Source organism: Passer montanus, unplaced genomic scaffold, assembly GCF_014805655.1.
Source record: "Passer montanus isolate IOZ18808 unplaced genomic scaffold, ASM1480565v1 scaffold35, whole genome shotgun sequence".
Lineage (NCBI taxonomy): Eukaryota > Metazoa > Chordata > Aves > Passeriformes > Passeridae > Passer > Passer montanus.
In genome coordinates, this window is record NW_024368263.1 from 1,721,567 (window position 1) to 1,743,916 (window position 22,350).

Sequence of the window (22,350 nt, forward strand, 5' to 3'; positions counted from 1 at the left end):
TGTGCTGCAGCACATCCTCCCCTCTGCCCACTCACCTGAACCCCGAGTAGCCCCTGTGCCCCCACCTCCACTTCCAACCATCCTTGGAGGGATGTTCAGCTCCATGCATGGCCCACAGGGTGAAGAGCAGCCTGGAGGCTGGGGGGATCACTTTGGGCACCTCTGCCCTGCCTGGGGACCAGCAGCTTTCCCAGGAGCCCACTCCAGCCCCCTCCCACCACTGTCCAGCCCACAGTGGCCCTTCCTCGGGCTACCAGGGTTGAGTCCCCAGTGTGCCCATCTAACCCAGCCTTGTGCTTTGTCCTCCCCCAGCTCCACACCCACAACAGCCACCAGCATCACCCTGTCCCACCCCCAATGCAGCTCTGCCCAAGAACTCCCACAGAAGGGCTGGGTGTGGACGCCCCTTTAATTCACCACTTGTCAGGGGGAGGGTTAAAAAAATCAATAAATAAAACAACTTGGGATGCTTGAAGAAGATGAAAACCCTGAAACTGCAGTCTGCTGGTGGCTTGTCCCATCGCCAGAGGAGGGGAAGGGTGTCCCCAGCCCCTCTCTCCCCACCACCCCATCCCAGCGCCACCAGGCCCAGGTGGGTTCGGATGCGGTCGGACGATGCTCCTCGGGGAGAAAACGACTCCAAAGTTCAGGACGTGGTCATTCACAGCCGGCTGGTGGATGGAACAGCCCCCAGAGTCCGACACGAAACAGCCCCCAGAGTCCAACAGCTCACCCACCAGGAGGGGACCTGTCCCAGCTCCTCGGCTGCTGCGGAGTTCCGAGGAGAAGCCACCCGGAGCCACAAAGGCGGTGGGGACACGGTGTCACAAGCAGTCCCTGCACAGGGCCACCTGTCCCTGGCGGAAGTCGCGGCAGGGGCAGAGGCGCCGGTACTTGGCGTGGTGGCCGGCGCAGCTGAAGAGCAGCGGCTCCTTCTGGAGGTAGCACTCGCGGACGTTCTCGGCCACCGCGGGGTACAGGTGGTTCATCTCGAACTCGGTGCTGTCGCACGCGATGCTGAGCCTGGGGGCCAAGGCAAGGGGGCCAGGTCAGGTGAGCAGCCATTAAAGGGGTCATTTAAGGGGTTTTATCCTTCCTGGAAGGTTCCTTTGCTGATCTGGTTTGCCAGCCTTTGGCTACATGTGAGGGCTTGTCACCAGCCCGACACGCCACGCAGGAAGGGGAGACCCTGGCAACTCAACTTTGCAGCCCAGAGATTGCCCCGACCCACAGATGGCTCAGAATCACCCACAAAACCCCACCCAAATCTTAGGAGTTGGACTCGTTGGTCCTTGCAGGTCCCTTCCAGCTCATGAAGTTCAATGGCTCTCTTACAGCCCCTTGCTGACCAACAGCTCTCTCCATGGACAGAGCTCCATGAACAGAGCTCCAAGGACACCTCTTACTGCACACAACATTCCCTGGAAGGGACAGGGAATCAGGGAATGCCCACGTGCTCCCTGTTAGCTGGGATTAGCCAGAAAACTGAGGTGGGCATCAGCAAAAGCCCCGAGGAGCAGCAGAAATGCCCAGTGTGGATTTTAACACCCCTCCCCTCCCAGATGGAGCAGCAGCACTGGCACTGCCCTCCCACCAACCCTTCTCAAGTGACGAGTCCCTGAGCCAGCTCGTTTTAAGGTCTGGAGGAGGACGTGCAGGGGGAAAGAGTGAAAGCCAGGCCCCAGCTGTAATTTATCACATAAAAATGTCAGCGGGACACGCGGCGCCTGCCTGACCAGCGTGACAGCTCCGGCAACGCTCGCATTTAAATTGCCCAGAGAGCAGCACAGAGCCCGGTGGCAGATTTATACTCCATTAAAACTTCACCACTGGGTGTTCAAAACGCAGTTTTATAGAGAGAGACATTTAAAAGGAGAGAGCATGCGGGAGGTGGAGAGGAATGGGGTTGGAAAGAGGCAGAACCATGCCTGGAAACGCTGTTGTTGCCTGCTGAGGAGTGAAGCTGTGTCCTGCCTTGGGCATGAGGGCTTATCACTGGGATTTTGGGAGGGGGAACATGAGGAAAATGGGCGCAGGGGATGGGGGGAGCAAAGGGAATGTTGTCTGGCTGGTGGCCCCCCACAAGCTCCCCGAGAAGGCCCCGACTCACTGGAGAAACACCTCCTCCTTGTTGAGGAACCTGAAGAAGGTGGGCTCGCAGACCAGCCCGTGCCGCCGGCACGTCTCCGTGCACGTGTGCTGGGGCTCCGACACCCACACCTGCAGCGAGGCCAGCGGGGGCCACGCCTGGGGGGCCCGCCCGGCGCTGGGGGACCACACCAGGTGGGTGGCATTGGGGGACAGGGCCAGCGGGCTCGGAGGGCTTTGCATAGCAGGACTCTTCGTCTTGGGAGATGCAGCAAGAGATGATGTGGTGCAGAAATCCTGGTGGCAGAGAAGATAATGGGTCAGTGCCCTGAGATGTTAACAGTGGGAAAAGGAGGCTGCTGGTGGGACAGGAGGACACTTGGGATGATGACTTTGAGGTCTGCATGCACAGATGGCATGCCCTGCTGTGGGGGATGAACCTCTGCTTCTCTCAGCTCTTCTTCTCCCAGTGCTGCCTTATTCTCTGCAGCAGAAAGGCCCTGACCCAGCCCCAGCACCCCCAGGTGTCCTCCACCAACCCCCAGCACCTTTGGCCCGTGACAAACCTCCCCCAGCCCCATCTCCTGGTGCTCTCTGCAATCAGGGCACTACTGGCTGCACCATGCCCATGAGAGAACAGGGATGCTCCCCAGGGAGAAGAGGGAAAGCTGGCCATGAGGACAGAGCTGGTTCCCCAGGGAGGACAGGGATTTTCCCAACCTGGTGCTGAATGTAGGCGTGTATCCGCTCCAGCATCCCCTCGCAAGTGTACTCGTAAGGCAGGTAAGGGTCCACCTGTGAAGGGCAAGAGCAGAGCACAGGCAGCAGGTGGGGACAGCCTGCCCTGTCCCTGAGACACCAGAACCTTGGGCATGGCTCTTCCACCCACTAAAGCCCACGACTCGTGTCTGTCCACCAAAGCAACCCTAGGGCTGGAGAAACCTCACAAGCCATAAGGTGATAAAGAGAGAGGAATACTTTGGGTTCAACCTGCTGGTGAAAATGAAATCATCCCTGTTCCACTTTAATCTCCCTTTTCTCTACTTTCAGCAAGTTATACAATCAAATCAGTTTTCATCCAGTAGGTCACTTCAAACTAAACCATGAACTGTTACAGGCCATAAAACACACTGCAGCTGTGGGCAAGGGAGGAGCAGTCTTAAAAAAAAAAATAAAAATTTAAGGAGCTTTCTGCCCTGGGAAGACCTATTTTTCCACACTCCCTTATTTTTCCAGAGAGATGTTACGGGAGGTTGGTGCCAGTCCTGGGACCTCCCTTCCCCTGGTGTATCTCTGCAGAGCTTTATTCAGGAGGATATAAGCAAAACCACCCAAAGATAATTAATCCAGAAAACACTGCTGCTTCTCTTTTCTGAGCTCTGCACCTCCAAAATAGCTATTTCCTTTTGAAGTACCTGTCAAAACCAAGCTCAAAGGCTCAGTCTGCCGAGAACCCTCTAAGCATCTCCCTGCCATAAATATCCCACCTGAGATCTCAGCCAGGCTGGAAATCACAGCTGCTTCATCTAATTACAGATGTGCACGCTAATCAGGGCTGACACAGTGACAGGCACCAATCCTGCCTCTGAATTCCTGATGGGCTCTCAGCTAACTGGGGCAGAGTCCTCTGAAAGCAAAATTGCCTGTCTCAGCTTCAGAGCCAGGCTGGGGCTGTCTGCGATCAGTTTGGAGGAGACAAAGCATCACCAGTGCTCAGTCCCATCTCACCACTGCCTTCATGGGGGGCTTTTCCCAGCACCCCCTTCTGCCAGGCATAGTGCAGACAATTCCAAAAACAGCCTCATCCCCCAAAACGCTGCAGCACATCACACAAACCCTCCTTGTGCCTGCAGGTGTATCCAGAGGCGAAGCTCCAGCTGCAATGCCACCTCTCCACAGGCTCCCAGGGGCCCTGGGGGATCCCTGGACATCAGGACTGGGTTGGAGCCCAGTGCAGCTCCAGCTCCTTTCCCTCTCAGAGGGACCCCAAAGTCTCTCACTTCCCTCTGCTCCCCTCTCCAGGTTTTGTTAGGATTCAGCTCGTGCGCTCAGGACTGAGAAAATGCCAATTTCGAGAAGATAATTGTTTAATTAAAATCTGACAGGCTCGGCCTCTTCTCAACAGCCACGTTGTTAATGGCACTCCTCACGTCCCCAGAGCCCTGGGAGGGAGCAGGAGGAGGAGGAGGAGGAGGGGGGTTCTGAGGTGGGGATCACCACATCCCACTGCAGAATGATGCACGGGATGGCATGGGAGGGAATGGAGGGGTTGGTAGGATGGACTTTGCCATCCTTTCCTCATCCTTTCCTCATCCTTTCCCAGCCCCAGTGCTCTCTCCATCAGCCAAGCAGGGAGTCACTGCTGTCCCATGGGGTTGCCACCACGCGAGCCCTGCATTTAGAGTCCCAGCTGGAAGGGAGGATGAAGTCTCCTTCATTCAAAAGGAAAAGAAAGCAGGGTGGAAAAAAAAATCTGAACGTCATCAGACAAATAAGTAGAAAAATAATGCAATTCTGTGCTGGAACGTAACAGCAGGCTGGAACATTTTAACCAGCTATTTTCACTGTGATGTTTAATGTGCCGCTCTTTCAGGCATAGTCTGAAATGTATAATTTTCCATTATAGTCCTGTATGTTTGACTTTAATATAATGAAGCCTTCTCCCTTCACTACACCAGAATATTGGGTCTATTAAATTGCTTGTGTGAGGGCTGCTTTTGACAATGGGAAAAGCTGAAGGCCCAGAAAATGGTGGTGCTTGCAAAACTCTCTCCTTCTGCAGCCTCTCACCCCAGGATAACAGACAGAATCCATCACTGGGACAAGCCTCCAGCATCCCCTGTCCCAAGGGGACACCATGTGTCTCTGCCCCCTGTCCCTGTGCTGAGATTTGATCTCTGGGGTACAGGGGTTTGGTGCTTCCCTGGTTTTAATCTTCCCTACAGATAGCTCAGGGATGCAAACCATCAGGGGAGCCCAGAGCTGCTCCCAGTGAGATGAATGGCAGAGACACAGCCTGCCAAAAACCCTGCCCAGCAGCTGGAGGTGACCTGCAACGGGTGCCACCTCCAAAAGGATGAGAGAGGGCAGGACAAGGGCTGTTCTTGGGGGGGGAAAACACAGATTGCAAACCCCAGCCACGTCCCAGGCATGATTCAGCTCTGCCTCCAGAAGGAAGAAGTTTCTTTCAGGCAGAACTAGGTTGGGAGGGACGCCGGCTGCATCCCAACTCTGTTTGCACACAGCCAGCCCTGTGCTGGGGGAGCTCTGCCAGCCCAGCCGGAGCTCTGCCATGGCACAGCCTGCCCCGAGCTGCAGCAGGAGAAATTGGGGTGCTGCAGGGACACTGAGATATTGCTGGGAATCAGCAAATCCCCCTGGGACCAAAGCTTGTTGTCAGCTTGACCACGACAGAATTACTGCCAGGTTCATCAACAGCTCCCAAATTCCCAGACAGGTTCCCAGTCCCTGGTCCCCAGCTTAGCCCCCACCTGATGGCAGAGACACTTTTCCCACAAGTTGCCATAACCCCGAAAATTATGGGGTCTTACTCTGACTCAGTTCTGGCCTAGAAGATGCAAAACATCTGTGGGATATGTGATTTTTCAGTCATATGACAACAAAAAAAACCCAAATAAAATCAATTTCAGGTCAGTTTTCAATTTTCAATCAATGTTTTCACCCATCAGGGAGGGGGAAAATGTTGTGTTTCAGGTTCAATCTGTCTGAGTTAGTGAAGCAAAGGGAAAAGCATCGTTTCAGATCCAGCATTCCTTTCAATAAATTGGCAGGGTATTTCCAAACAAAGGCAGGCAGATGGGAAACAAAACCATAGTATTTCATTCCAGTAATTTTGAAATGAAATGTTTTGACAGAAAAAAAATAAATTGATGGTGGTTACTCTGAAACACAGACAAATTTATTAGATATTCCAATAACAGAACACCCCATTTTGCCTTTGGGGGAAAAAAAAAAAAAGGAGTCAGTAAAATAATTTCTCCGAACTCCAGTAACTGGCTGGGAACAGGAACACTAAATTGCCCATCTACCATCTTTCTGCTGCTGCTCCTGCTAATGCCCTTGTTTTCAATTCCTGCTGTAACAAACAGTATTTTAAAGACGAGATACCCATGGACTCCTGGAGCCAAAGCCCATAATAAGGCTTTTAAACCTGTAAGGTAGGTCAATTTTTAGGCTTAATTGCCTTGACAGCATCTCTAATAAAGCAGACCTTTCTATTTAAAAGATAAAAAGGTGGGGGGGGAGGAAAAAGAGGCTGCTGTAAAGTTATTCACACTCACTCCCTGCTCTGCTCTGGGAGGATTTTTATAATTTCTTCAAAACCCCAGAGAGGTGAGGTGTGGATTAACTCCTGGGTGGGAAGGAATCCCTCCTCTCCAGAGTGACTTCATGTCACAATGTAAATGAGGCCTCAGTGACTGGAGTTGTTCATCTGAGGCAAATTTAGGATTTTCAGCAGCTGAGGATAATTCCAGAGGCTGAGGTGCTTTGTGGGAGGGCACTACAGAGTGGGGGCCCTGATTTGTGTTTACAAACAAGCTGTGGGTCTGCTGGTAGATAAAACCAGCACTGAGAGATAAAAAAAACAATGGGATGGATTCCACTAATTGATGAATGGAAAATGATATTTGCTTTTATGAACAAATTGTAGATTTGCTGATAAATGAAATTGGATATTGAAAGATAAAAGAAACAATGTGGAAAAAACATAAATTCCATAGGAATTAAAATTAAATGGGAGTGTTGTACATTAGAGGGAAATCTTTGGTATCAGGAATTTCAGGAAGTCTGTACCTCTCACTAAATGGGAGTGTTGTACATCAGAGGGAAATCTTCAGTATCAGGAATTTCAGTAAGTCTGTACCTCTCAAGTACCTCAGAAATGGGGAAAGAGGGAGGGAAATTGGGATAAAAAGGAGGCTGCATCCTCCAAAAATTGGAGAGACCCCAGAGGAATGCCCCATGGCCTCTCCCTTTATTTGAATAAAGTAAAAGGACTCCTCTGTCTCCTTTTTGGACATAAACCTCTGGTGTTTGTGGATTAATTTTTCTGACAGTGGGAATGGGGAGAAGAGCTGAGACAGGAGCTTGGTTTGGCAAACCAGGGATGGGCACGGCAGCTGCACACTCCAGTGAGTGCCCAGCTCTGGACACCAGCTCCTCCTGCCCAGTGCCCATGGCAAACCCTTCCCTGAAATCCTTTTTAGTTCTTTAATTTTTAACCAGACCATTAAGCACCTAAATGACCTGGTGCACATCCAGTCAACACTGCAGCAGCACAACACGGCTGCTCAAGAACCAGCACAGCCCTTTCCTCCATCCTCAGTCTCACCATTTAACAGCACCAGGCTTCACTATTTTCTTTCTTCTCTTTGGAAAAACTGAAAATTTCCTTCTCTCTCCCAAAATAGCTCCCAGCCTCCCACCCACAGCAATTCCTTCACTTCAGGGCTGTCTCCAGCCCAGATGGTGGAGGGTCAAGCTCTGACAGCTGGCCTGGCAGCACAGCAGCAGGGATGTCATTATTTTTAATTTAATTCTAATCGAGATACGGGAATGAATGTGCAGAACAACAACTGTTTTGCTAAGTTGGGTTTGATGAGTCTTTACAAACTCCCAGAGAAAATGAACGTGAGGTGAAGAGCTGCAGTAATCACCCTGGAGGAGGTGAGGCACAGGGTGGTGGCATGGCCACATTACCTGAATAAGATTGCCACAGGCACCCTCCTCTGCAGCTTCTAATGCAGGGGAAAGCAAGGATGACCCTTCTCTGACCAGCATCACACCCCTGTGCCCCCAAATACCACCCAGCACCATGACCCAGAGCCCCAGGCAGAGCCCAGGTTCCGCAGCACATCCCTGTCCTCCAGAGAGGATGGCTCATCCCAGGTGAAGCAAATGGCCAGCAAAATGGCTATCAGCACTTTCTTCCCCTCCAGGAAAACTGACTGTAACAATCTGGACAATTTGAAAGGCTCCTGCCACAGGGTGGGAGCTAAATATTCATGAGAGAGTGTTTCCAGAGTGGGCACAGCAGGAGTGCTGCCTTCCCTGGGGCTCTCCCCTTCCTTACATCCCTCACAGAGACAACTCCTGAAGTTATTCCCATCAATTTGCTCAGTCCAAAGGAAACAATCAGTGAGGTGGGGAAAAGGCAGGTGCAGAGGGCTGCGGCTCTCTGGGTTTATCTTTGTTATCACACCAGCTCCCAGAACTGCTCTCCACCTGCAGCAACCTCAGCCTCCTGCTCCCAAACCTTACCTCAGCCTCCCCTTGCTGCAGGCCTACCCACAGGATTCCCAGGGGATCCTTCAAAGGCACAGCTCTGCCCTGGGGAAACACCTACAATGCCAAAGGAAGGTGGGAGCACGTGCGCCCCTGGGGCTGCAGGAAGGGACCAAAAAATCCAAAGGAGAAAGGAAAGGAAAAGGAGAGCCAGGCTCCAACATCTGCTCTGCTTGTTGTCTTAGGCTGGAAATGGGGCTGTGTGTTCTGTCCCCATCTGTCAGAGCTGGGGCAGTTCTCTGGTGTTCCCTGGGAAGTTTTTTCTTTATCTCTCCCACAGCCAATCCTCCCTCCAGCAGATCTCTGCTGTCCATGGCCAGGGAGTGTCCCTGCAGGGCTGATCAAATTCCAGCATCCCATGGGGAGATGCTCCGCCCAGGGCAGGAGCCAAGCATTCCTACCTGGATACAATCTGAGCCTGGAACAGCACAGCAGCCTTTGCCCCCTGCATTCCCAGAGGAGCAGCTTTCTCCTGCCCTGCATTCCCAGAGGGAGAGCAGGCCCATCTCCAGCAGCCCTGGAGCTCCAGAGGAAAACTCCCCCCTTGTGCAGGATCCCTGCTCCAGCAGAAGCACAGCTGGCACTGCAGGAGGGCTGAGCCCCCATGGGATGGGACTGTGCCACCACCCTGACCCACAGGGGGTCAGCTCCTGCTCTGACTCTGGCAGTGGTTTTTCTCTTTTGTAATATTGCATTTGTATTTTTAATTTTCCTAATACAGAACTGTTATTCCTATTCCCATTTCTTTTCCTGAGAGCCCCTTAATTTCAAAATTGTAATAATTCAGAGAGGGGGTTTACATTTTCCATTTCAGGGGAGGCTCCTGCCTTCCTTGCAGACACCTGTGTTCAAACCAAGACACTTGTCCAAACCCAGTAGTGGGGAGGTCACCCCAAAACTGCTCCAAGCCCTACCTGTGTCCTCATGATGGTTTTGATGGCAGCTTCAAACTCCTCAGAGTTGTTGTAATCAACAGTCCACACGTGTGGCTTTCCAATGAAGTCCTCAGCATATGGGTGTTGGGAGGACACCTGAAACACAGCAGTGCCAGCTGGATTTTGCAATCCCTGCTGGAATGGCTGCTGCTTCCTACTCACAGCTGGATGGCAGAGAGGAGCAGCAGCCTCAGAGACACAGCGGGGTTTGACCCACTGCAATAGGAAGTGCTGGAAATTGGTTTCCTCTGAATCCAGCTGCTCCCCAGCCTCAGGATGATGTGCTACAATTCCCACTGGGTTGGGATGTCCCATTCCCAACAACACTGAATTCCTTTGGCAGCCGGGAATATCTCCACTCTGTACCACAGGAACAATTTACTCTTGACCTGAGCCATTCTGTGGGTCTGGATGGTAAAAACACTCCAAAGCAGGAAAGGTGTGTGAAGGCACCACATCTCCCAGGCTTGCCAGCTCTAGAAGCAAGGCAGGGAGAAAATCCATTGCCACTGAAGGCTGGGAAAGGCTGGGAAAGGCTGGCACTGGGAGAGAGCAGTGCTGGAAGCTGCATCCCCCTGATGCCATGGGCAGCCCCTACACTGGTACTCCACAGGTACTGACATCCTTGCTTTTCCCTGGGCTGCCCACACAGGTGACTTTTGAGGATCCACCTCTTTTGTTTCAGCCCTGAGGTGCTTTTTCAGCCCTGATCTCCTCTGGGAAGGGAAGAGAGAGGTTGCTGAGCAGAGGATGTGTTTTGGGGGCACCACAAAACATCAGAGAAGGGCCTGAACCCTTGCCAGCTGGGGGAGAGGAGCTGTGTGGTTCATCCCCTCATTGCTGTTCTTCCTCATCTCTCTCCTGGCAGACTGATCACCTCTTTCCCCTCTAGCACAGAAACACCCCGAGGCATTTCACAGCCCTCACCCTGGCTGCAGGCTGAGGTACACCCCCAGCCCCACCCAAAATGGGTGCTAACAACAAATTCAGGGGTGCATGGGGCAGTCAGGGGGGGCAGGACAGCCCAGCCCAGCTGCACAATTCACACCAAATTTGGGGGTACATGGGGCAGTCAGGCGGGGCAGCCCAGCCCAGCCCAGCTGCACAGCCGCCAGCTCTCTCCCTGCTCGGCGAGGGAGCCTTGCACTGCATTATCCACTTTATTAATAATAAAAGAGGCAATTTTCCCAAGCCTTTAACTTTTAAAGAGTTCCTGCTCTACTTAGATTGAATTCCCAGCGCTGTGCAAGCCTGGGAGGGATCTCATAGCCCTGCCACAGTGTGCAGGTCCTGGTGTCCCTCTGGGGGGACAAAGGGATGAGCAGGGGGCATTGCCCTGGGCTGGGAGCAGGGTGTGGGGACGTGTGGGTCTGGGCTGGTGGGGAGGGAGCTGGGGGTCTGCAAAAGGTTTCTGCACAACCTTCTCCTTGGAAATCCCAAACCTACAGCACAGCCCCTTCTATCCAAGGCAAATCCCCATCTGCAGACATCCACAGAGGAAATCTTGCCCAAAAAAAAGTAACCTCAGCCTAGCACCTGCTGTTCCCCAGGCTGGCCCAAGGCCTGGTGCCAATGGGGTGGTTCCATGCAGCCCCCACAGCACACTTGTGTTATAGATATATATTATAATATTGGCTTTTTGCAAATATTAAAATGGATTCTATATGTGTAGTGTTAAAGTAACTTTGCTATAAAGATACAGTTTTTGTTTCTGTTGTTAGCTAAAATTTATAAATAGCTGATATAGGTATGCTTGTGTTAAAATGATTGCTTGGATGGGATAATAACCAAGGAACATATGATGAGGACCCTGGTACTGATATGCCAAATACCAACACTTATCATTGGCAGAAAGTAAGGCCTAAAACTGAAGGTGATGATAAGAATGGACTAAAACCAAAGGAACATGCACGCTCTAAAAAGACGAATCTGAGGTGGAGGCATGCTAAACAATTCTGGGAATATGTAAAGTAGTTTGGGGAAAAGTTTACTATTTCATTTATAGTTATAAATTAATATTATTATATTACACATGTATATTTATATATAAATATATAATATCTTTTATTTATGTTATGTTATGTTATATTATGTTATATTATGTTATATTATATTATGTTATATTTATTCTATTGTATATATTTACTATTATACTTATATTGTTTTATATTTATTATCATATTTATATTGTTTATGACAATGTAACAGGCTGATGCAATAGAAATGGTCTATAAAAGGTGTTTCCAAATTAGCAGGTGTGCTCTTGGCAGAAAGCCAAGAGCCACCCAGCCGTATAGCTTTGCTCCATTGTCTTTGTCTCCTATTGTACTTTATTAAACTTTCTAAGCGTTCACAGCAGAGCGAGCCGTGTTTTCCACACTTGCCTCTCTGGACGTGGGCTTCCCGCGGAAGAACTCGTGGTTGAGGGAGCTGTGGGGAGGGTTGAAGCGCGCCTGCAGGAACACGCAGCCGTTGGCGATGGCCTCCAGCGGGGCCGGGCCCTCGTAGGGGAACCCGAAGCCAATGAAGAGCTGCAAGGCACAAACACAGAGCTGCTGAGTGATTTTCCCCACAGATAAACCCACCAGCGTCGCCTCTCTGCTGCTCTGCTCCTGCACGCCAAGCCTCTAAGGGGGTTCAGCAAACTGGGCTCAAAATTCCACCTTTTACAGAATCACAGGATCACTGGGTTGGAGGAGACCTTCAAGATCATTGAGTCCAACCCAGCCCCAACACCTCAACTCAGCCCTGGCACCCAGTGCCACATCCAGGCTTTGTTAAACACCCCCAGGGATGGTGACTGCACCCCCTCCCCGGGCAGCCATTCCAGAACTTTATCACCCTTTCTGTGAAAAACTTTTTCCTGATATCCAACCTGTATTTCCCTTGGTGCAGCTGGAGGCTGTGTGCTCTGGTTGTGTCAGTGCTGCCTGGAGACAGAGCCCAGCCCCAGCTGAGCACAGGCACCTTTCAGGAGCTGTGAGAGTGATGAGGGCACCCCTGAGTCTCCTTTTCTCCAGGCTACACAACCCCAGTCCATCAACCACAGCCCACTTTGCACAGCCATGGAGTGTCCAGGAGCTGCAAGTTCCCCCATGATGCTTACAACCATCAGCTTGGCCCTGCATGGAGCAAAATTGCTTTGCCACAGCTGTTTGGGCTGGTAAATCAGGAATATTTCCCCCAGTCACCAGCTGAAGGCGATGGGGATGTGCCCGCGCCCACACACTCCAAGAATCTGGTTTATTTTTATCACAGCTATAAGGTGAAAAAAACCCCCCAAGCCTCACCCCACTCAGCAATAAATGAATTAATGAGGAAACTTTGCACTCTGCCTGTGGAAAGTCTGCAAGGAGAAACTCCTCAGACACATCTTGATCTGAAATGTGCTCCTGCCTAATTATCCAGGCTGACAGGCTTAATTATCCCAGCTAGGAGTGCCTGCAGGCCTGGGAGGAGTACAGGTGATGGGGAACAGGGTCCTGGGATGGCCTCACCCACCTTTGCCTTCCTCAGCAGCTGCTGGAACTCGTGCTGGGGCAGCAGCCCGTGGTTCTTGACGAATGCTGGCACCTCAGGTGGCCTCTGTGTCTCGTAATAAACTGTGCCATGGATCTCCATGTACTTGTTCAGGATGGCCAGGAACTTCTCCTTGCCCTGGGGAGGAAGGCAGACATGAACTACACCAAAGGATGGGTCTGACCTCCTCTTCCTCACAGTTATGGGGGGTTTAACTCTCAAACTGCTGTCCCAGAGCACCTGCCGTGCTTCAGGCAGACCCACAGCAGTGCAAAACCCCCACCTGTCCCTCCTCAGCCCGTGGAAACACATCCTGCACTGCCCCAGGCTCCTGGAGAGCTCCAGTGGCTGCAGGATCCATCACTCTGATCATCAGGTTCCTACCTCCCCTGTCCCCTCCAAGGGCAACTTCCACTCTGGAGCTGCTGAATTAAAGGCTTCAGAGGGATCAGAAGGGAGTCTGCAAAGACCAGAGCCTGCTAATAGCCTCTTATTCCAAGTAACAAGCTCCAAGGATTTTCTCATTCAGATTTAATCCTGTTTCACTACCTGGAAAATGGAGGGGGTCATCAATTTTCTTCTCTTGGAGGCTTCCCTCCTTTTGCTCTAAAGCAGCCTTTCTTTTTAACAATTTCTCTACTGCAGATTTTTTTTTTTTGCTTGAAAAAAAAACCACAAAGGGCCCATCCTTTGGATGCTGGATTTTCCAGTGCTGCAACGGCCCCAAAAGAGGAAAGACCAGGGGGAATAAGGAGTTGTAAATGGGGAATTGGAGAAAACTCTGTATGTTGCCTTAAAGCCTCCTTAAATGCTGTATTTCTGCCCTCAGCCATGGATCCCTGGGATCCTCCAAGGCTTTCCCAGCTTATTAAAACTTCAGCTCCTGTTGTGAGCCAGAGGCAAGAAGTTCAGAGGGGCAGGAAATGAGAAATAAAGAGAAGGGAGGTTTAATGAAATGTTTCTAAATGTCAAAAACATCCTGCTCTGGAGAGAGTGTTTAGTCCAAGGCTGGTAAATGAGCACCTGACTCCAGAAGGTGGAGGTGATCTGTGCCTTTCTAGACCTCAAAATCACTCAAAATAAGGAAAAACTCCTCTATTCCCTTTTTATTGCATGGAGTGTACAAGGTGGGAAGCAAAGGCCAGGCAGCCTGGCCTCAAGGAACCAGCAAGGCCCAGCCCCAGCCTCTTCACCCAGCAATAAATGACCCCAAATATGCAGTTGGGGGAAAACTGATGTTGTTTGTGAGTTCTGACTCAAAACAGCAAATGCCTGTAGCACCTGGGGTGGAGGGAAATGTCCATTCTGGGCTTTGAACTCTCTTTAGTGCCTTCCCAAATCACCTTAACTAAGCTCCAAGGAAACTTCTGGATAAGAAAGAGCAGGGGAATGGTAGAAAAACAAGATGTTGCAGTTCTTCTAAAATGAGTTTTAGTAGGTTTCAGTAGGGCTTTTAGGGAGCCCTGGAGCCAGGCACAGGCAGGGGGGATTTGCTCTCAGACCTGGGCAGGGATGGAAAACCCACAAACACCAGTAAAGAGGAGATGGAGTGGCTGGATCCTGGCTCACCACAAGCATCCCTGCTAATTAGCAGCTGCTAATCAGGAAAGCTGGGAAGGGGAGGAGGTACAGCCCCCACTGCATCAACCCACATCAATCCCAGCAGCTCCAGAGGACCCAGCCCACGTCATGGCAAAGTCGACTCTGACAAAAACCTTTTCTCTCCCGAGAAGAGGAGCAGAGGCAAAGCCCAGCAGCAGCTGGCGTGGTACAGTACCTGCAACTGGAGCAGCCCCAGGCGGTGCACAGAGGGAAAAATAGAAATAAATCAACAGACAATGAGAATTAGCTCCTTTTACAGCCCTGGAAGGAAAAGCAGCTTGCTAGCTCTGGATAGGATGGGGGGAGCATGCACAGCCCCTCTGGAGATGCAGGGGGGTGTTTTGGGGGCTGGAGGGGCTGTCCCCATGCAGTGACCCACCCCTCTCCCCCAGGTGTTCCAGGCTCAGGGAGCATGACCCTTTTTCAGAGTGCTTGAAAGCAGACACAAACTTCCCCATCATAATGCAGCAATCACTGCAATTAATTAGTTGCAATCATTATAATTAATTACATAAAATCATCAATATGAAATCCTCAGCCTCAGAGCCTGCTGGGAGGAAGCACCACCCAGAGCAAGGAGCAGGGAATGGTGTCCCACCAGCCTCTCCCTGTTTGTTGGAGGCTCTGGATGTGTCCATCACTCCCCCAGGAGCAGGACAAGGATGGTTCTCCACAAACACACCCAGACCTGCACCTCCTCAGCTCAGGGTGAGATCCAGAGGCTGGGGCTGCCTCCCAGCCCTGCCTGTGCCTACCCCTGCCTGCCTGGCTTGTCCCCTGCAGCCCAAGGACACCCACCTTCCAGATGCTGGCCTCCTTGCCGTACACCACGGCCATGCTGCTGACTTTGTTGGCCTTGATGAGCTCCCTCTCCGTCTGGTTCAGCTCCTCTGACACGAAGCCCATGAAGGAGTTGTCAGGGGTGTGAGCTGTGGGCACCAAGGGGAGGAGACAGGTGGGACAGATGTTTTTTGGGATGTCCCCAGGGGTGGGGATACAGCCTGGGATGTGCCCGGCTCCAGAGCTTGCTGGAGCATGGAGGAGAATGGAGCTTGGATCCCTATCCAGGCAGCTCATGAAATCCAGGCTTCAGAACCCACTCGAGCAGCTCTTCACACAGTGAGGGGTTGTAAGGCTGCCAGAGGGGATTTACCCAGCCAGGAAAAGGAATGCTTGGGTCACCCAGCAGCCAGTGGGACACTGGGCTCCTTCCAGACATGCACATCTCCCGTCCGTGCCACAGGCAAATCCCAACCCCTGAGCTGCTCTCACCTTCAGAATCCCAGCTGGAAGCAAAGCAGGCTCTGCAGCTCTGGAAGCTGCTGGCTGTGCCCTGACTGTGCTGGACCAGTGGAAGGAGCCTGGTCTCTCTCCCTGGGTCATTCTGTAGCCCGAGGTGGCCCAGCAGGATCTCCTCGGGGGCAGGGGGAAGCAGGAGCAGAGCTGGGCAGGATGACACTGCCCAAGCATCACCTCGTGGAGGATGTCAGAGCCCCAGAACCACCCTGGCAGGCCCCTACTGATGCCTTAAGTTTTTAGCTTTTACATTTTTCAGATCCTGTACTGCATAGGGTATAACTCCAAACTCCATATAGAGTGTTAGTTAGCTCTCTTCACAGTTTGGTCAGACAAAACAATCCTTCCAGACCTGAGAACCAAGGTCACCATCGCAGCCTCAGGCTTGAAAAGTGTAGGTGTTGGAGTAAGGTAGAAAAACTATGAGAAAAAGGCCTCATAAAATCAGGCCTGCTCTGTCGTATCAGTGGCTGGCCCTGTCAAGCTAGGACTTGGCAAGTGCCCATCTGAAAGCAATCCTGGTGTGAGCAGTTAGCTTAACAATCTATTCCTGGGTGAAAAGCAACTAGCACCTGTATAAACTGGTTTTGCACAGAAAAAAGGTTTTAGAAAAATGAAAACTATCTCTCACAAACAACTTTTCCTGCACATACACACCCAGGGTTTGAGTGGCCAATCAATACAGAATAACAACTTGTTACTAACCAATAAAGTGATTGGGGAGATGGTTCCTGACCAATTGGAGTCACACAAGAGGTCTGTAAAACTGTATAAACAGGAGTTATGTGAATAAAGAATGGGCTTTTTCCATCATGAGGAAAATGGAGTCCTGTGTGACTTATTCCAATATATAAACAAAAGTGAACTGGGGAGAAGCACACTGGGGGAATGTGACTTCATTACCTGAAGCTGTAATTGGAGGATTAACCCCTGATGTGGAAAAAGACCAAACTTATAATTGTCTGAAAAATTCATGACCATCATCCATCTTGGGTGTAGCCTCTGGGAGGCTTTTGAGTGCCCAAGATGTGTTTGTTGAAGGCCTTTAATGAATACCCACTTTATTCTCTGACTCAGTCTAGCCTTGTAAGAGACAGTCCGAAGTTTCCCTCATTTGCATCACGACCGTTGCAAGGACAGAGACCAGGACCCTGGAGATCCTGGCTGGAGTTCTGGCCTGGTTGAGGTGGGTGCTTGCCAAGTGATTGTTTGGAGGTGTGCTTGCTGTGCTGCCATGGTTCACTGCTTCGAGCAGGGACTGCCAATGAGCAGCTTGCTCTGTACGCTTACGGCTGCTTCACAATCCCCACTCATCACAACAGCCCTGGAATTTCCCCACCTCTTGGCCAAATCAACCTCTTTCTGAGGTAACTCTGATGATCCCCCCATGGAAGATCTCTCATTTGCCTCAGAACCACTTTCAAGGATGGAGAATTGAGTCCCCTCCCAAGGACTGAGACCCTAACAGTTCTAGCGCTGGCCTGATTGAAGTGGGATATTTGCCAAGTGTTGCCTGCAGGTGTGTTTGCTGGACCGAGAAACAACGGGTCCTGCTCACTGCTGAGATTGACTTGTCCTGTTTTCAGAACATGGACTGTCTGTACCCATATTCAGTAGACTCATTCTCCATCGTCTTTCACTTGATCGCCCCGCGGTGGAGGACTATAATAGATCCCTGAGTTACCCAAGACTTTGAGATTCTCCCCGATGTGAAAAGACAGATCTATTGGCCAGACCACGAGGATTTCGTCTCTCCGTTGGTAGCTATACTCCCCCCTCTTTCTTTCTCTCTCTCTATCCTTTATCTCCTTTCTAACCCTTCTACCGCATTTGCTGTGGGCACTCAATAAAGGTGTGTTCATTTTGATATAATACTGAAATCCCCTCTGTGTTATTTTTGCACTCAGATCAATTAACAAACCATCACAACCCCTGCTTGCAGTAGCAGATGGTGACAAGCCCCCGTCCCAGGCATCAGCACTTACGGAACATGGTCATGAACTGGGTGGGCTGCAGGTTCCAGTAGCCCCAGTTGGTGCGGTAGCCGCGCAGCGTGGCGTACTCCTCGTGGTTGTAGGCTGGCTCTGTCCCAAAGGTGTCGATGACCCGGACGCGGCACCTGCGGGGCACACACCCCCTGAGGACACCTGCTGTCCCCAGGAGCCTTGTCCCTCATCTGCATCCCGAGCAGAGTGAGAGGAATGATGGGTTTGTCTTTACCAACAAGCTGTGGGTCTGCTGGTAGATGAAACCAGCACTGGGAGATAAAAGAAACAGTGGGAAGGATTCCACTGATTGATGAATGGAAAATGGTATTTGCTTTTACAAACGAACTGCAGGTTTGCTGATAAATGACATTGTATATTGAAAGATAAAAGAAAAAATGGGGAAAAAACATAAATTCCATAAGAATTAAAAATTAAAAGGGAGTATATTGTACATTAGAGGGAAATCTTCTGTATCAGGAATTTCAGGAAGTCTGTACCTCTCAAGTACCTCAGAAATGGGGAAAGAGAGAAGGGAAATGTGGCCAGGAAATTGGGATATAAAGGAGCTTGCATCCTCCAAAAATTGGAGAGACCCCAGGGGAATACTCCATGGCCTCTCCCTTCATTTGAATAAAGTAAAAGGACTCCTCTGTCTCCTTTTTGGACATAAACCTCTGGTGTTTGTGGATTAATTTTCCTGACAAGAGGGTGCAGCAGCATCCCAAGGAGCCCTTCCCAGCACTGCTCCCTCCTTGCAGGAGAATTTCCCTTTGCAGGACCCTCAGCTCCCCAACAGTTGTGAGAATGATGAACCTCCCAAAGCTTATTAATGCCTTTCCCAATATCCTGGGAATGCTGAGGCAGGCACTACCAGCAGAAGGCTGAGGAGAGAAGAGGAACAAGTAAGGGAAGAGCAAAGCAAGCTGAATGCAAAAGCAAGTGCATTTATAATAAAAGCAATAACGCAGCTTGTCACTTTTCTCTCTAATAAAATTGTGTAGGATAGTGGAAGAGATGGGAAAAAATGTAATAAATAGTAGGTCTATCAGCACTAAATTAAATCACAAATTTTCCAGGCTGGTGATGTACCAGGGGATGATGACATTTGTCTTGATGCTCAAGGAGCCAGGGATAGGGCTCCTTACAAATTCCCAAGGCTCACCCTCCCCTCCATGCTGTGCCCACCCCTGGCTGCAGGAATGGAATGGAAGCACACATTGACACACTGCAGGCCTATGAAGGGTTTGGTCTTTCCCCAACTCTCCCTCCTTTATTGAGGTTTTATCCTAAATACCTGAGGCTCAGAATGCCTCCTGCTGTGGCAGCAGGGGACACAGCAAAGCACCAGGCAGGCAAAAATCAAAGGTAAAATAAAAGGGTCTGGCTCCTTGGGTTGGTCATTAGCATTAACCTTTGCTTGCTAATTAATGAACTGGAGATCAAGAGCAGGCAGTGGCTTTGCTTACCTGTATTTCTTAAAGGAGCAAAATAAAAGGGTCTGGCTTCTTGGGTTGGTCATTAGCATTAGCCTTTTTCTTGCTAATTAATGAAATGGAGATCAAGAGCAGGCAGTGGCTTTGCTTACCTGTATTTCTTAAAGGAGAGCCCCATGTGCTGCTTCATCTGCTGGAGGCCGTGGTAGTCAGTGTAAATCAGGTCGAAAGGCAGAGGACTGGTCAAGGGGCAGTTCCCCCGTCCTGGAGGCACCCCTAAGTGACTGGGGAGAAGCAGGAGGGATCAGCCCCCATCACCACCAGAGCCCTGCACACAAACACTCCTTTCCCTGCTGGGCATGGAGCAGGAGCCATCAAACAGCTCCTCTGTGGTGGAGGGGAGGCAGATGGTTCTTCTCACCCCAGTTTTTATTTCCCAGGCCAAAGCTCTGGAGAGTCCTGGTCCCTCCCCATCTTTGCACCTGCTCCAGCAGAGTTCCTGCTCCTCCCAGATGGACTGTGAGGCACAGCATTCCCAGCCAGGGCTCACCAGCATCCCAGTCCCCACACACCCTCCCTTGGACCTCTCTTGTTGAAGACACCAGATTTCGTTTACTCTCACTGCAGTCACACCAGTGACAGACTTGTAAAGCCACATCTTTCGTCTCCTCTCTGCCTGCAAGGTTCCCAGCTGAGCCTAAAGCTCCCTGTTTCCAGCTCCACATCTCTCCCAGCACACCCTGAATGTCTCTCTTATTCCAGTCCTTACCCACCACATCCCAGAGCACTCTCAGCTTCTCCTTGACTCTGCTGGCAATGCCTGTCCTTGGATGCCGGGCACATTTCATTCATATTTCTCACTTTTGGTCCCATTTATGAAATAATTCCATAAAACAGGGGGCAGCTGGGCACTGGGTCTCACTCAGGGGATTTCCAGCAGTTCCTTACAAACAGCCACATTCAGCTCCTCTTCCCTCCTCCAGTGGATAAAATGCACTATGAAAATCCAGACAAACTCCACTGACTGTAATCTCTTTATCAAGGCCATCAGTTACCTTGCTGCCAGGGTGAGATGTGATTAATCCAGCAAGATACAGGGCTGCTAAACCTGTGGTATGTCTCCTTCCATTTCCAATTACCTCTGTGAACTGATGAATCCCTCTCTCCAAAGCTGTTCCACCAAGTGTACCACTGATGTCAGCCTGACAGCCCATCTGCTTGTCTGGACCATGTTTCCTCCTTCTCAGAAAAAAAAAAATCCCTGTGATACCTTCCAGCTTCTGCAGGTTTCTCAAAAATCCATGTTGCTTGTACTTGTGATTTCCCAGTGCCAGTTTGCTCAGAGGCTGATTCACTCTGCAGTTTTAATGCTCCTGTATTTTGTTTTTCCTCCTAAAGATGATAAGTCCTTATCCTCCTAACTCCACTCACAGCCAAAAAGCAGCAGCATCCTCATGGAAAACCAAAGTGCTGAGCTGATTTGGTCCACCCAGGCTGTCTCACTCCCACCATGCAGTTGTCCCGTTCCGTTCTCAGTCCTTCCAACAAGGCTGAGGAATTCCTGGTTTATTTCACAAGTCTGAGCTCAGACACTGTGAAATCTCACCCTTAGCTCCTGCCTGCCAGGACGTCTGTCTTTGTTTTCTTCTAGGCTCTTCACTTACTCCAAACCTCTATTTGGAGATGGGAATTTATCCCAGCCATGCCTGTAGGTATTTTCTCTTCTTTAAGAATAAAAGTTCTGGTCAGGCTTTACACTCCCAGGCTTTGAATCTTTCCTTCTCTCTGACCTCTCTTACTGGTTCTCTCAATTTCTCAGCATTTTCCCTTCTGAACCTGAGAATTCCCTTTCCAGCCCTACCTGGGGTTAATCTGTCCCCCAGCTGAAGCTCAAATGGACCCATGGCCCCAGGTCCATCCTCTGAGGAGCACTTCCAGAAGGTCCTCAGCCCTTGCCAAGCACTTCAGCATTTCACCTTTCAATCCCACGGCTGCTTCCAGAGGGAATCAATGGCTTTCCCATCCAGGGAAGGCCAGGGGACAAGGATTTGCTCTCCAGTCTCTCACTAACATCAGAAGGGGCCACACAGAGCCAGAAATTTGTTGGACATAAGAAATATGATAAAGGGCTCTTGGTTGGCTCCTGGCCACACCTCCCTCTTCCTCTGAACCAGACCTGGTGGAAGATGCCCCTGCTCATTGCAAGGGTTTGCACCAGAAGAGCTTTAAAAGCTCCCTCTGAACTCAGACTTTTCTATGATTCTGATGTGGCTCCAAGTCCTTGAGCACTGAACACCAAGATCCTTCTTAGCCCCATCCCAACCTGACACCAGTGCAGGGTCACCCCAAACTCCTGACCATAACAGGGACACCAGAAAATGTGTAAATGTGGAACAGCCTCACTGGCCAAAGCCAGGAAAAACAGAGAATTTCAATTTAAGACAAAGAGCTGCTTTTGCAGCTGCTTCATTGCTCTTGTCACAAGGAATCTCAGCATCAGCTCAGGGCAGCCTGGCTGGGGACGCCGCAGGGGGAACAGGTTGCAGTTTTGTCACTTTTATGCACAATTTTACACGACAGGACTGATTGGGAAGATGGCAGGAATAGAAAGGCTCTCACCTCCCACAGCCACCTCGGTACAATAAATAGGGCACCAAGGAGACTCAACCTCCCGGGAAGGCTGAAGGGGAATTTTTAAGCCAGGATTTTGTAGAGATGGAATTCTAAACAACACATTTGCTCACACAGTGCTGCTTTTTCCTCAGTCATCAGACAAGCAGTGATTTACACCAACCTGCACAGTGGTGGAACCAATCCATAAACCTTGTATTTAACTAAAAATCCCCAAACCATTACACTGTGCTTGCAGCACACACCATCCTCTAGCTGGTACATGTCACACAAGCCACTGCACTACAAAATAATCTGTAATTTAAGGAAGCCCTAACCAAGCTTGACGAGGGGCTGCAGGAGGCAGCAATTAGTGTAACTCATACTGAAGCCTCCAAAAAAGTTCCCACCAGTTGGGAAGAGCAGGTCTGCCTCTCCCAGCTCCCATCAGCACCGCAATCTGCCACACATCCCCTCTCCAGGTGCTCAGGACCTGCCACATCCATTTATACCCCTGTGCCATGGCTGCGTGGCTGGAATAGCTCTGACAGCAGGAGCAGTGGCTTTGAGCAG

The 22,350-nt window shown here is 50.6% G+C and overlaps 1 protein-coding gene across 3 annotated transcripts in view; it reads right to left on the bottom strand.

Annotated features, from left to right (window-relative positions):
* Positions 1-391: 391 nt before the first annotated feature.
* Positions 392-22,350, bottom strand: part of MGAT5B (alpha-1,6-mannosylglycoprotein 6-beta-N-acetylglucosaminyltransferase B) — a 71,016-nt gene continuing 49,057 nt past the window's right edge. For 2 of the 3 annotated variants that reach the window (XM_039716433.1, XM_039716432.1), the window contains exons 9-18: positions 19,320-19,451; positions 17,732-17,865; positions 15,249-15,379; positions 14,626-14,631; positions 12,831-12,986; positions 11,714-11,860; positions 9,309-9,425; positions 2,809-2,883; positions 2,111-2,385; positions 392-1,023 (exon numbers count right to left, since the gene is read on the bottom strand). In XM_039716433.1, coding sequence (XP_039572367.1) covers positions 825-1,023; positions 2,111-2,385; positions 2,809-2,883; positions 9,309-9,425; positions 11,714-11,860; positions 12,831-12,986; positions 14,626-14,631; positions 15,249-15,379; positions 17,732-17,865; positions 19,320-19,451 — 1,372 coding nt within the window. In that variant the 3' untranslated portion in view covers positions 392-824. The remainder of the gene's footprint in view (positions 1,024-2,110; positions 2,386-2,808; positions 2,884-9,308; positions 9,426-11,713; positions 11,861-12,830; positions 12,987-14,625; positions 14,632-15,248; positions 15,380-17,731; positions 17,866-19,319; positions 19,452-22,350) is intronic. The other variant, XM_039716435.1, reaches the window with a different exon arrangement.